The sequence below is a fragment of the Hemitrygon akajei genome, chromosome 6 (assembly GCF_048418815.1).
Source record: "Hemitrygon akajei chromosome 6, sHemAka1.3, whole genome shotgun sequence".
In the NCBI taxonomy this organism is placed as follows: domain Eukaryota; kingdom Metazoa; phylum Chordata; class Chondrichthyes; order Myliobatiformes; family Dasyatidae; genus Hemitrygon; species Hemitrygon akajei.
The window spans coordinates 9981468-9996750 of record NC_133129.1 but is presented as its reverse complement, the minus strand read 5'-3'; the positions used below and the strand labels follow the sequence as shown (position 1 = coordinate 9996750).

Genomic DNA, 15283 nt, shown 5'->3' with positions numbered 1-15283 from the left:
AAACTTACCCCTGATATCCCCTCGGTACCTATTTCCAATCACCTTAAAACTATGACCCCCCACCCCGTGTTAGCCATTTCATCCCAGGGAAAAAGCCTCTGGCTATCCACATGATCAATGCCTCTCATCATCTTATACCCCTCTATCAGGTCACCTCTCATCCTCCGTAGCTCCAAGTAGAAAAGGCCAAGTTCACTCAACCTACTCTCATAAAGTACACCCTCCAATCCAGGTAACATCAGGTCAGGTCCACATTGAAGATTCCTATCATGTTCCCCTTAACATTTCACTCTTAAGCCATGACCTCCAGTTGTAATCCCACCAACCTCAGTGGAAAATGCCTACTTGCCTTTACCCTATATTTATGCCTCATAATTCTGTATACCTCTATCATATCTCCCCCTAATCTTCTCCATTCTAAAGAATAGTCATAATCTATTCCATTTTTCCTTATAACTCAGGTCTTCCAGAGCTGGGAACATTCTTGTAAATTTTCTCTGCACTCTCAACTTTATTTACATCTTTGCTGCAGGTCGGTGACCAAAACTGCACACAATGCTCCAAATTAGGCCTCACCAATGTCTTAAACAACTTCAACATAACATCAATTCTTCTGTACTCAACGCATTGATTCATGAAGACCAATGTGCCAAAAGCTCTCTTCATGAACCTGTCTACCTGTGATGCTACTTTCAATGAATTGTGTACATGTATTCTCAGATCCCTTTGTTCCAATACATACCAGTTTCTGGAACTGTTGGAGTCTGTGCTTTGCAGTTTGGAGATCATTTGGGTGATACAGCGCTTTGCAGGCTCCAAGAGGATTCTGGGAGGCAGTGAATGTGGGCCACAAGGTGACATTGTTCACTAATAAATGCTTCCATTGTTCACCAATTTAGGTGAAGAGGGAGACTGAAATGTCAAGGTATATGCAGAGGGTGTACGCCAGCTGCCTGCCTTGTGATCGTTGGTGGAAGTTTTATATATTGTGTTTTTTGACCATTTTTTTTTGTATGGGGAGTGGGATTTCAGGGTTGATGTTCTTGTTGTGCTTTGTGCGGGGGGGGGGTGTCGATTTTTTTGTTACAATTTTTGTTAGTTGCTTTGTGTGGTGAAGGAGGATTTGGAAGCCGGTTCTTTTTTCATTTCAAGTGGTGGTGGGGGGGGGTGCTTGTTGTGCTTTTGTTCTTTTTTCTGTGTGGGGAGAGGGGTAATTGGGGGCCAAAGCTCTTGTTGCATTTTGTGCAATGGGATTGGAGATTGATTATCATGTTGCCATTCTTTTTTGGTTTCATGGATATTCGGAGAATAATTGCAGAATTTTATACTTTGATAATAAATGAAGCCTTGATACTTTGATTGTTGTAGGTATCATTGAATCATGGCCAAAGTAAGATTATAGCTGGGAGCTTAATGTTCAAGGATACACACTGTATCAAAAGGACAGGCAGGAAGGCAAAAAATGAAATCAAATCATTAGAAAGAGGTGATATAGGAAGGTGTTGAGCCAAGTAAGAAGACCCTGAGGGCAATTATATAGACCCCCCCAAATAGTACAAATTACAATGGGAATTACAATGCAAAAAGGGCAATGTTACAATAGTCATGGGGATTTCAAATAGGTTGGTGCTGGATTCCAAGAGGGGGAATTTCTAAAATACCTACGAGATGGCTTTTTAGAGCAGCTCATGGTTGAACCCACTAGCAGATCAGTTGTTCTGGATTGGGTGCTGTGCAATGAACTGGAACTGATTAGAGAGCTTAAATTAAAAGAACCATTAGGGATAAATGATCATATATGATCAAATTCACCCTGAAATTTGAGAAGCTAAAGTCAAATGTATCAGTATTACATGGAGTAAAGGGAATTACTGAGGCATGAAAGAGGAGTTGGTCAGAATTGATTGGAAATGAACACTGGCAGGGATGACGGCAGAGCAGCAATGGCTGGAATCTCTAGAAGCAGTTCAAAGGCACGAGATACATACATCTCAAAGAGGACGAAGTATTCCAAAGGTAATATGACACAACCATGCCTAACAAGTGGAGTCAACACTAACATAAAAGCCTAAGTAACTCACACAAAATGCGGGAGGAACTCAGCAGATCAGGCAGCATCTATGGAAGAGTACATCTGAGGCTTCGGGCCAAGACAGCAACTGTACTCTTTTCCACAGATGCTGCCTGGCCTGCTGAGTTCCTCCAGCATTTTGTGTGTGTTGCTTAGATTTCCAGCATCTGCAGATTTTCTCTTGTTTGCAAAAGCCACAGAGACAGCATATAATAAAACTAAAATTAGTGGGAAGTTAGAGGATTGGGAAGCTTTTAAAAACCAACAGAAGGTAACTAAAAAAGTCGTTAAGAATGTAAACATGGAATCTGAAAGTAAGCTAGCCAACAATATTAAAAAGTATACCAAAAGTTTCTTCAGTACAAAAGAGAGGCAAGAGTAGATAACAGACAACTGGGGAACAAGGCTGGAGAGGTAGTAATGGGAGACAAGGAAATAATGGACAAACAGAACAGAAGTATTTTGCATCAGTCTTCACTGTGGAAACACTAGCAATATGCCTGATGTTGTGGTACCGGGGGTCATGAAGTGTGTAAAGTTACCATAACTAGAGGGAAGGTTCTTGGGAAACTGAAATATCTGAAAGTAGATAAGTCAACTGGACCAGATGGTGTACACCCCAAGTTTCTGAAAGAAGATTTTCAGAAGGACTTTGACAAAGTGCCACACATGAGGGTGCTTAACAAGCTATGAGCCCATGGTAGTACAGGAAAGATTCTAGCATGGATAAAGCAGCAGCTGAATGGCAGGAGGCAAAGAGTGGGAATAAAGAGAGCCTTTTCTTGTTTGCTGCCAATGACTAATGGTGTTCTTCAGGGGTCTGTGTTTGGACCGATTCCTTTTATATTTTATGTCAATGATATGGATGTTGGAATTAATGGCTTTGTTGCAAAATTTGCAATAGATATGATGATAGGTGGAGGGGGAGGTAGTTTTGAGGAAGTAGAGAGGCTACAGGAGGACAGACAGTTGAGGAGAATGGACAAAGAAATGGCAGATGGAATACATGTCGGGAAATTTATGGTCATGCACTTTGGTAGAAGAAATTAAAGGACTGACTATTTTCTAAAAGGAGAGAAAATACAAAAAAGACGAGATGCTAAGGTACTTGAGAGTTCTTGTGCAGGATTCCCTAAAATTTAATTTGCAATTCGATTCTGTGGTGAGGACAGCAAACACAATGTCATCATTCATTTCAAACAACAGAATATAAAAGCAAGGATGTAATGTTGAGACTTTATAAAGCACTGATGAGGCCTCACTTGGAGTAATATGAGCAGTTTTGGGCCTCTTTTCTTAGAAAGGATCACTGAAGCCGGAGAAAGTTCAATGGAGTTTCACAAAAATGATTCCCGGATCGAATGGCTTATCTTATGAAGAGTGTTTGATGGCCCTGGGCCTGTATTCAGTAGAATTCAGAAGAATGATGGATGACCTCAATAAAACCTATTGAACGTTGAAAGGACTTGACAGAGTGGATGGGCAGAGGATGTTTTCCACGATGGGAGAGTCCAAAACCAGAGAACATACAGCCTCAGAATAGAGGGGTGTCCTTTTAGAATGGAGATGAGGAATAATTTCTTCAGCCAGAGAGTGGTGAATCTGTGGAATTCTTTGTCACAGGCAGGATGGCAGGTCTTAATGTGCATTTAAGGATGGGGTTGATATATTCGTGATTGGTCAAGGCATGATGGGATATCAGAATCAGAATCAGGTTTATTATCACTGGCATGTGTCGTGAAATTTGTTAAGTTAGAGTAGCAGTTCAATGCAATACAGAAGAAGAAAAATAAATAAATAAGTTAATCAATTACAATATATTGAATAGATTAAACATCGTGTAAAAAAACAGAAATAATATATATTTTAAAAGTGAGGTAGCGTTCAAGGGCTTAATGTCCACAGGAATCGGATGACGGGGGGAAGAAGCTGCTCCTGAATTGCTAAGTGTGTGCCTTCAGGCGATGGAATTATTCTGACACTGATACTTGTCTGTGGGGAGGGTCATTTGGAACACACTTCCATATATTTGTCCTTTCAATCCTTTAAAATAAAGGGCCGACTTTTACTTTCCTTTACAAAAGATTAGGATTATTTCAAAACTTCAGAGTAAATTTATTATCAAAATACATTTATGTCATGCATCTTCTTGTGGGCATTCATATTAAATACAAAGAAACATGATAGATTTAATGAAAAACCATACACACGATGGACGAACAACCAATGTGCCAAAAAAAAGAGTAGTGGTGGATAACTGTTTGTCAGGTTGGAGGCCGGTGACTAGTGGTGTGCCTCAGGGATCTGTACTGGGTCCAATGTTGTTTGTCATATACATTAATGATCTGGATGATGGGGTGGTAAATTGGATTAGTAACTATGCAGGTGATACTAAGGTAGGTGGCGTTGTGGATAATGAAGTAGATTTTCAAAGCTTGCAGAGAGATTTAGGCCAGTTAGAAGAGTGGGCTGAACGATGGCAGATGGAGTTTAATGCTGATAAGTGTGAGGTGCTACATTTTGGTAGGAATAATCAAAATAGGACATACATGGTAAATAGTAGGGTATTGAAGAATGCAGTAGAACAGAGTGATCTAGGAATAATGGTGCATAGTTCCCTGAAGGTGGAATCTCATGTGGATAGGGTGGTGAAGAAAGCTTTTGGTATGCTGGCCTTTATAAATCAGAGCATTGAGTATAGGAGTTGGGATGTAATGTTAAAATTGTACAAGGCATTGGTAAGGCCGAATTTGGAGTATTGTGTACAGTTCTGGTCACCGAATTATAGGAAAGATATCAACAAAATAGAGAGAGTACAGAGAAGATTTACTAGAATGTTACCTGGGTTTCAGCACCTAAGTTACAGGGAAAGATTGAACAAGTTAGGTCTTTATTTTTTGGAGCACAGAAGGTTGAGGGGGACTTGATAGAGGTATCTAAAATAATGAGGGGGATAGATCGAGTTGACGTGGATAGGCTTTTTCCATTGAGAGTAGGGGAGATTCAAACAAGAGGACATGAGAGTTAGCAGGTAAAAGTTTAAGGGTAACACGAGGGGGAACTTCCTTACTCAGAGAGTGGTAGCTGTGTGGAATGAGCTTCCAGTAGAAGTGGTAGAGGCAGGTTCCGTATTGTCATTTAAAGTAAAATTGGATAGGTATATGGACAGGAAAGGAACGGAGGGTTATGGGCTGAGTGCGGGTCAGTGGGACTAGGTAAGCATTCGGCACGGACTAGAAGGGCCGAGATGGCCCGTTTCCGTGCTGTAATTGTTATATGTTATATGGTTACAAAAAGGAAGGAAAATAATAATAATAATAAACACCTAAGCAATAATATCGAGAACAGTGGACAGTGTTCTGCTGGTGATGTCTACCACAGGAAAGTATTCTGTGGTGATGTCACTGCCAGAGGACAGTGGTTGCTGGTGATGCCACTGCCAGAGGACAGTGTTCTGCTGGTCATGTCACTACCAGAGCACAGTGATCTGCTGGTGATGTCACTACCAGAAGACAGTGATCTGTTGGTGATGTCACTACCAGAGGACAGAACTCTGCTGGTGATGTCACTACCAGAGGACAGTGATCTGTTGGTGATGTCACTACCAGAGGACAGTGATCTGCTGGTGATGTCACTACCAGAGGACAGAACTCTGCCGTGTACAGCTCAAAGAGGGGTTAAGGGAAGTACAGCTTATGTTCTGATTCTGACCGCAGAAACTGAGAGATGGATTGGGTTTTGAAAATCCCAGTGCCAACACATTGAGACCCTGATTCAGCACTAAACACACATGCATTATTGATAAGTTAATAATACTTACCTTGTGCTGAATGGTTCTCTCTTCTGGTAGGCTGCTGGGTCTCTGAAGGGATAGACAGTCTTCCACAGGTATTCGCTTGCACTCCTGTTCTCCTGGGGCAGCCTCGTGTTTGGTGGGAGGTGGGTTCATGCTGGGATGAGGTGCTGCTGGAGCAATGGTGTGGCTGGGCATGGACCCTGATGGCTGAGAGCCAGGTACTTGCAGCAATGACGATCCAACTGCCTGCATCAGGCTCATGAAGCTCATTTGCTGAAGCTGTGGGCAAAGATAGAGAGGAACAAAGAGGGGAAAGTGAGTTTCACAGGGATGGATGGAAAGGAGAGAAAGAGTGGGAGATGAAAGATGGGGGAGAGAGAGGGGGAGCGGAGGGGGGTAGAGGGGGGGAGAGGGGGGGAGAGAGGGGGGAGAGAGGGGGGAGAGAGGGGGGAGAGAGGGGGGAGAGAGGGGGGAGAGGGGGGGAGAGGGGGGGAGAGGGGGGGAGAGGGGGGGAGGGGGGGAGAGGGGGGGAGGGGGGGAGAGGGGGGGAGAGGGGGGGGAGGGGGGGAGAGAGAGTGGGAGACTGTGAGAACAAAGTGAAAGAAATAAGAGACAGTAACAGAAGAAGTGGAGTGAGGGGGGTGCAGGGTTTGCCGGGGCTGTGGTCTGAGTACAGCAAACTGGAGGGACAGTGTACGGCCATGGGGAGTATGGCGGGAGGATATGGGGAGTGCTAGAAACACAGGATGCAGTTGTGTGGGTACAGAGTGATGCCCCTTTGAGTGGGGGTGCTTACTGAGTGCGGAGTGAACACGGAGATCAAGAAGGTGACCGGAAGGGGAAACTATGATGGCTTGCTGATGACAGGATGGGGCGAAGGGGACAGGGTTTCCATTCACATCACCTGAACCAGTTTAAACATCTCACTATGAAGCAAATGTCTGACGTCAGAGGTGGTGGTTCCTTGGAACACCGTTGCCGTGGCCTGGGTGACAGGGGTCTCCTCACAGACATCAGTAACCTGTCCAGACATGGACTGACCTCCTGAATCAGCCTGCTCCAGGGAGGGATACACCCAGTCAGAGCTAAGGGAGGAACAAAAGCCCATCAGTCCTGGCACCATCACTGAGCTCAGGAACACTGGCAAACCGGAGGGAAAACCCAATCAGGTTGCTCCCAGACACTGCACACATACTGTAGCACAGGATACTCCATTTTGCCCTAGACACTACACCCCTGTCCCAGACACCCAAACACAGGACAGGGCCCCTGTCCCAGACACCCAAACACAGGACAGGGCCCCTGTCTCAGACACTCAAACACAGGACAGGGCCCCTGTCCCAGACACTCAACCTGTCCTCACAACAGGGGTAGTCTATGAAGAACACTGAGGCTGTCTACAAGAAGGGTCAGAGCCGTCTCTACTTCCTGAGGAGACTGAGGTCCTTTAACATCTGCCGGACGATGCTGAGGATGTTCTACGAGGCTGTGGTGGCCAGTGCTATCATGTTTGCTGTTGTGTGCTGGGGCAGCAGGCTGAGGGTAGCAGACACCAACAGAATCAACAAACTCATTCGTAAGGCCAGTGATGTTGTGGGGGTGGAGCTGGACTCTCTGACGGTGGTGTCTGAAAAGAGGATGCTGTCCAAGTTACATGCCATTTTGGACAATGACTCCCATTCACTCCATAATGTACTGGTTAGGCACAGGAGTACATTCAGCCAGAGACTCATTCCACCGAGATGTAACACTGAGTGTCATAGGAAGTCATTCCTGTTTGTGGCCATCGAACTTTACAACTCCTCCCTTGGAGTGTCAGACACCCTGAGCCAATAGGCTAGTCCTGGACTTACTTCCACTTGGCATGATTAAGTTAGATATGGCCCTTGTGGCTAAAGGGATCAGGGGGTATGGAGAGAAAGCAGGTACAGGGTTCTGAGTTGGATGATCAGCCATGATCATACTGAATGGCGGTGCAGGCTCGAAGGGCCGAATGGCCTACTCCTGCACCTATTTTCTATGTTTCTATGTAACTTATTATTTAATTATTTATAGTTTTATATTGCTATCTTTCTACACTATTCTTGGTTGGCGTGGCTGTAACAAAACTCAATTTCCCTCGGGATCAATAAAGTATATCTGTCTGTCTTTGAGGGAGGAAGTTAGGAATAGGAAGTGGTCAATAACTCTACTGGGTGTTTTTTATAGACCAACCAGTAGTAACAGGGACATCAAGGAGCAGATAGGGAAACAGATTCAGGAAAGGAGTAATAATAACAGGGTTGTCATGGCGGGAGATTTTAATTTCCCAAATATTGATTGGCATCACCGTAGAGCAAAGGGTTTAGATGGGTGGAGTTAGTTAGGTGTGTTCAGGAAGGTTTCTTGACACTATATGTAGATAAGCCTACAAAAGGAGAGGTTGCACTTGATCTGGTATTGAGAAATGAACCTAGTCAGGTGTCAGATCTCTCAGTGGGAGAGCATTTTGGAGATAGTGATCACAATTCTATCTCCTTTACCATAGCATTGGAGAGGCATAGGAACAGACAAGTTAGGGAAACGTTTAATTGGAGTAATGGGAAATATGAGGCTATCAGGCAGGAACTTGGAAGCATAAATTTGAAACAGATGTTCTCAGGGAAATGTATGGCAGAAATGTGGGAAATGTTCAGGGGATATTTGCATGGAGTTCTGCATAGGTACGTTCCAATGAGACAGGGAAAAGATGGTAGGGTACAGGAACCGTGGTGTACAAAGGCTGTAGAAAATCTAGTCAAGAAGAGTTTACAAAAGGTTCAAAAAACTAGGCAATGATAGAAATCTAGAAGATTATAAGGCTAGCAGGAAGGAGCTTAAGAATGAACTTAGGAGAACCAGAAGGGGCCATGAGAAAGCCTTGGCAGGCAGGGTTAAGGAAAACCCCCAAGGCATTCTACAAGTATGTGAAGAGAAAGAGGACATGACATGAGAGAAAAGGACCAATCAAGTGTGACACTGGAAAAGTGTGTATGGAACCGGAGGAGATAGCAGAGGTACTTAATGAATACTTTGCTTCAGCATTCACTACGGAAAAGGATCTTTGCGATTGTAGAGATGACTTGCAGTGGATTGAAAAGCTTGAGCATGTAGATATTAAGGAAGAGGATGTGCTGGAGCTTTTTGAAAGCATCAAGTTGGATAAGTCACCAGGACCGGGTGAGATGCACCCCAGGCTACTGTGGGAGGAGAGGGAGGAGATTGCTGAGCCTGATCTTTGCATCATCAATGGGGACGGGAGAGGTTCTGGAGAACTGGAAGGTTGTGGATGTTGTTCCTTTATTCAAGAAAGGGAGTAGAGATAGCCCAGGAAATTATAGACCAGTGAGTCTTACTTCAGTGGTTGGCAAGTTGATGGAGAAGATCCTGACAGGCTGGATTTATGAACATTTGGAGACACATAATAGGATTAGGAATAGTCAGCATGGCTTTGTCAAAGGCAAGTCGTGCCTTAGGAGCCTGCTTGAACTTTTTGAGGATGTGACTAAACACATTGATGAAAGAAGAGCAGTAGATGTAGTGTATATGGATTTTGGCAAGGCATTTGATAAGATACCCCATGCAAGGCTTATTGAGAAAGCAAGGAGGCATGGGGTCCAAGGGGACATTGCTTTGTGGATCCAGAACTGGCTTGCCCACAGAAGGCAAAGAGTGGTTGTAGACGGGTCATATTCTGCATGGAGGTTAGTGACCAGTAGTGTGCCTCAGGGATCTGTTCTGGGAGCCCTATTCTTCGTGATTTTTATAAATGACCTGGATGAGGAAGTCGAGGGCTGTCAGAGGTTATAATGGGTCATTAGTAGGATGCAAAACTGGGCTGAGAAGTGGCAGATGGAGTTCAACCCAGATAAGTGTGAGGTGGTTCATTTTGGTAGGTCAAATATGATGGCAGAATATAGCATTAATGGTAAGACTCTTGGCAGTGCAGAGGATCAGAGGGATCTTGGGGTCCAAGTCCATAGGATACTCAAAGCTGCTATGCAAGTTGACTCTGTGGTTAAGAAGGTACAGTGTATTGGCCTTCATCAACCGTGGGATTGAGTTTAAGAGCCAAGAGGTTATGTTACAGCTATATAGAACCCTGGTCAAACCCCACTTGGAGTACCGTTCTCAGTTCTGGTCACTTCACTACAGGAAGGACATGGAAACCATAGAAAGGGTGCAGAGGATATTTACTTGGATTGGGGAGCATGCCTTATGAGAATAGGTTGAATGAACTCGGTCTTTTCTCCTTGGAGCGATTGAGGATGAGAGGTGACCTGATAGAGGTGTATGAGAGGCATAGTGATAATGAGAGGATAGTCAGAGACTTTTTCCCAGGGCTGAAATGACTAGCACGAGAGGACACAGTTTTAAGGTGCTTGGAAGTAGGTACAGAGGAGATGTTAGGGGTAGATTTTTTTTACGCAGAGAGTGGAGAGTACGTGGAATGGGCTGCCGGCAATGGTGGTGGAGGTGGAAACGATAGGGTCTTTTAAGATATTCCTGGACAGGTACATGGAGTTTAGAAAAATTGAGGGCTATGGGTAAGCCTAGGCAGTTGTAAGTTAAGGACATGCTCGGTTTAGCTTTGTGGGCCAAAGGGTTCTGTAAATTTTCTATGTTTCTATGACACATGCCCCTAATCAAAGCAGCACCCTGGTACATCTCTTCTGCACCCTCTCTAAGGCTTCCACACCTTCCTGTACTGAGACAACCAGAAGTGAACACGATACTCCAATACTCTGCCATCCAACTGACACACTCCCCCCCAGACCAGTCCCAAATCTCTCCAGCCGTATTCCTTATCCCCTTCCCTTCTCACACACACCATCCTCACTCTCACTTCCATCACGCCATCGACCAAGCACACATCTTCCCCTCTTTCTCCTCACCGCAGCCCACATAATCCCCCCATCATTTCCCCACACTAACATCCTCATACTGCCCACCCCGTCTCCATGCCCATGTTCAGCTTTTGCTGATCCACACCACTGCAGTTGCCACGCTGTAATGCTCGTGCACCTCTTGCCTGGGGAGGTGGGGGTTAACTGTGTTTGCAGACACGGAGGGGGGGGGGGGGGGTGTTGTTGAGGGAAGTTTGGTTAAACTGTTCTCCACTCACTGGCTTCCTGCAAGTGACCTGCCTGAACCTCTAAGGATGGATTGCCTATGACTTCTCTGTTGAGCTCAGCCTGTTTGATTACCGTAGTGACTACATCTCCATAGCAACAGCGGGAGCTCAGTACTGGTCAGGTGACCGGCAGCCCAGTGCAATGGAAGTGTCACTCTGTATTTACCCATAATCCTAGAAACCCCAGTGAGATGCACTTTGGGCAGATGGGGCTTGTCGGCCGTGGTTGGCAAGTCACCTAGAACAACTGATCTTAAACCTCCAGTGCCTTGTGGCTATACCCACTCACGAGGAACATTTTGGGAGTAAACCCCAAGGAAAGATCCAGAGCAGGGGTCCCTAAGGCAGTTTAGCGCTGACTGGCACCACCTGTGATACTGCTGGTGCCCAACTGTATCGGTGTCAGTCGTTCCTTCGGATCCATCGCTGCATGGTGAGGGGGAACCTGCTCTCCATATCGTACTGCCCTGGCTTGAATATCACTTAGACAGTCTGCACACAACAGCCGTGGTTGACCCTGATCAATAGAGCGCCTCAGTAACTGAGGGAGCCTAGAAGCCCCAGCTTGCTGCACTGACCAAAGCCAGACTGACCATCACAAGATGCAAAGGCTACAAAGGTGTCTGTGTGCCTGCACAAAGCCAGTCGGTCAGTCCCTCCAGCACGGAACACTCCTCTGACATCAGAATGTATAGCACCTGGCAACAGACAGCACCAGCCGAGGCTCAGACACTGGGGCGCCATGGCAGTGTAGCAGCTGGTGCATCATTACAGTGTGGGACGTCAGAGTCTGCAGTTCAGTTCCAAAGTATGTCCTTCCCTTGTGCATGTGGGTTTCCTCCCACAGTCCAAAGGTATACCAGTTAGGTTAGCTGGTTATCGTAGATTATCAGGTTAAATCGGTGGGTTGCTAGGCACTGCAACATGGTGGGCCTGAAAGGCCTGTTCTGAGCAGTATCTCTACAAAAACATAGTGCTCACTGTCCTTTCCTCCCCCACCTCCTTAATGACCCATCATGATTGCTACAGTCAGGAACATCACCTTGCAGTCTTGTGTCCATTCAATCGCTGACCAGGGGCCTCAGCTATGGGCTTATGGATCCAGTCTCTGGGATCGGTGTCTGTGGGCTCATCCGTTCGCTGTCTGGAATCGGGGCCCCTGGGCTTATCCATTCCATCTCTTGGATCGGGGCCCCTGGGCTCATCCATTTGACCCCTGGGATCGGTGTCTGTGGGCTCATCCGTTCGCTGTCTGGAATCGGGGCCCCTGGGCTTATCCATTCCATCTCTTGGATCGGGGCCCCTGGGCTTATCCATTCCATCTCTTGGATCGGGGCCCCTGGGCTTATGCATTCCATCTATTGGATTGGGGTCCCTGGGCTCATCCATTTGACCCCTGGGATCGGGGCCTGTGGGCTCATGCACTTGCTGTCTGGAATCAGGGCCCCTGGGCTTATCCATTCCATCTCTGGGATCAGTGTCTATGGGCTTATGCATCCAGTCTCTGGGCTCATCTGTCTGCTCTTTGGGATCAGGGCCCCTGGGATTATCTATTCGACCTCTGGGATTGGGGCCTGTGGGCTTATCTGTTCGATCTGTGGGACCAGGGCCCCTGGGATTATCCATTCGCTCTTTAGGATCTCTGCTTGTGAGTTTATTTTCCTTCTGTCTGTGACGTGAGCCCCTGGGTTTACTCGTCCTCCTGCTGCGATCTGCTCCTTTGGGATTATCTACTTGTTTTCCATGATCTCTGGGATCCATGCCGATGGATCTGTCCAACTTTTCCTGAAGGTCCTTCCTGACTGGCTCATCCAGGGCACCCTCTGCATCCACCTGAAATCACAAAGCAAATGCAATAAACTAAGTGATGAGTGTGAAATTAAACTGACCTGAGAATCAGATGGCACACTGGCCTCCCCAGTCCTCAAAGCCACACACAGGGACATTACCCAGTGCCACATTTAGATCAGCCTCTCCCTGCCAGAACAATCAGTCCCTTCTACATAGAACATAGAATAGTACAGCACAGTATAGGCCCTTCAGCCCACAAACCCTGCCTCCCATATAACCCCCCACCTTAAATTCTTCCATATACCTGTACAGTAGTCTCTTAAACTTCACTAGTGTATCTGCCTCCACCACTGACTCAGGCAGTGCATTCCATGCACAAACCACTCTGAGTGAAAAACCTTCCTCTAATATCCCCCTTGAACTTCCCTCCCCTTACCTTAAAGCCATGTCCTCTTGTACTGAGCAGTGGTGCCCTGGGGAAGAGGTGCTGGCTGTCCACTCTGTCTATTCCTCTTAATATCTTGTACACCTCTATCATGTTTCCTCTCATCCTCCTTCTCTCCAAAGAGTAAAGCCCTAGCTCCCTTAATCTCTGATCATAATGCATACTCTCTAAACCAGGCAGCATCCTGGTAAATCTCCTCTGTACCCTTTCCAATGCTTCCACATCCTTCCTAGCGACCAGAACTGGACACAGTACTCCAAGTGTGGCCTAACTAGAGTTTTATAGAGCTGCATCATTACATCGCGTCTCTTAAACTCTATCCCTCGACTTATGAAAGCTAACACCCCATAAGCTTTCTTAACTACCCTATCTACCTGTGAGGCAACTTTCAGAAATCTGTGGACATGTACCCCCAGATCCCTCTGCTCCTCCACACTACCAAGTATCCTGCCATTTACTTTGTACTCTGCCTTGGAGTTTGTCCTTCCAAAGTGTACCACCTCACACTTCTCCGGGTTGAACTCCATCTGCCACTGCTCAGCCCACTTCTGCATCCTATCAATGTCTCTCTGCAATCTTTGACAATCCTCTACACTATCTACAACACCACCAACCTTTGTGTCGTCTGCAAACTTGCCAACCCACCCTTCTACCCCCACATCCAGGTCGTTAATAAAAATCACCAAAAGTAGAGGTCCCAGAACAGATCCTTGTGGGACACCACTAGTCACAACCCTCCAATCTGAATGTACTCCCTCCACCACAACCCTCTGCCTTCTGCAGGCAAGCCAATTCTGAATCCACCTGGCCAAACTTCCCTGGATCCCATGCCTTCTGACTTTCTGAATAAGCCTACTGTGTGGAACATTGTCAAATACCTTACTAAAATCCATGTAGATCACATCCACTGCCCTACCCTCATCTATATGCCTGGTCACCTCCTCAAAGAACTCTATCAGGCTTGTTAGACACGATCTGCCCTTCACAAAGCCATGCTGACTGTCCCTGATCAGACCATGATTCTCTAAATGCCCATAGATCCTATCTCTAAGAATCTTTTCCAACAGCATTCTCACCACAGACGTAACGCTCACTGGTCTATAATTACCCGGACAATCTAGAACCGGGCAGCTCAGTTCTAGACTGGGTTCTAGAGCAGAGTGAGGCAGCAGCTCCTGAGTGCTCAATATCGTCAATAGGTGAAGGATAGGTTCCAATCTCACCAGGACAGGTCAGTACTTCCAGAAGAGTGAGATCTGGTAACCACATTTATCAGCTTTAATATCACTGGCATATGCCGTGAAATATGTTGTCTTGCAAAGCGATACATTGCGATAAATAATTTTAAAACACCAAATTACAATAATATCTATGATTAAATAACTTGTGCAAAACGAGAGCAAAAAAAGAAAAAAAGTAGTGACATAATATAAATGGGTTCATTGTCCATCCAGAAATCTGATGGCGAATGGGAAGAAGCTGTTCCCAAAACATTCAGTTTGTGTTTTCAGGCTCCTGTACCCCTCCTAGATGGCAGCAATGAGAAGAGAAGATGTTTAAGTGATAAGGGTCCTTACTGATGGATGATGCCTTCCTGAGGCCTGGCCTTTTGAAGGAGCCCTCGTCCCATACACAATCACCCAGCTCCTGCCTAGACCTGAACCCTGTTGACGGGATTCCTGCCACTTTCTGCTAAGTAGCTGTTGTTTACAAATACACATGCCTGGAGACCTGAACTTAATTGCAGTTTGTGCATCTGAAAGTGCTGGAAATATTCAGCAAGTCAGTCAACGTCCAAACAAATAAGCCAGATTCAAATTCCAAGTTGAAAATACTTCATCTGATCCTGGGGATCTGTTATTCTATATAAACCCCACCAATCCCCTCCACTAGTTCCCAGTCTGTAACTCACTTCCGGGGATCTGTTATTCTATATAAACCCCACCAATCCCCTCCACTAGTTCCCAGTCTGTAACTCACTTCCGGGGATCTGTTATTCTATATAAATCCCCCCAATCCCCTCCACTA

At 45.9% G+C, this 15283-nt stretch overlaps 1 protein-coding gene across 1 annotated transcript in view; it reads right to left on the bottom strand.

Annotated features, from left to right (window-relative positions):
- cplane1 (ciliogenesis and planar polarity effector 1) overlaps window positions 1-15283 on the bottom strand; it is a 349043-nt gene that overhangs the window by 116536 nt on the left and 217224 nt on the right. The window contains exons 30-32 of the mRNA XM_073047849.1: window positions 12062-12852; window positions 6772-6952; window positions 5892-6146 (exon numbers count right to left, since the gene is read on the bottom strand). Of these exons, the coding sequence (XP_072903950.1) occupies window positions 5892-6146; window positions 6772-6952; window positions 12062-12852 (1227 nt within the window). The remainder of the gene's footprint in view (window positions 1-5891; window positions 6147-6771; window positions 6953-12061; window positions 12853-15283) is intronic.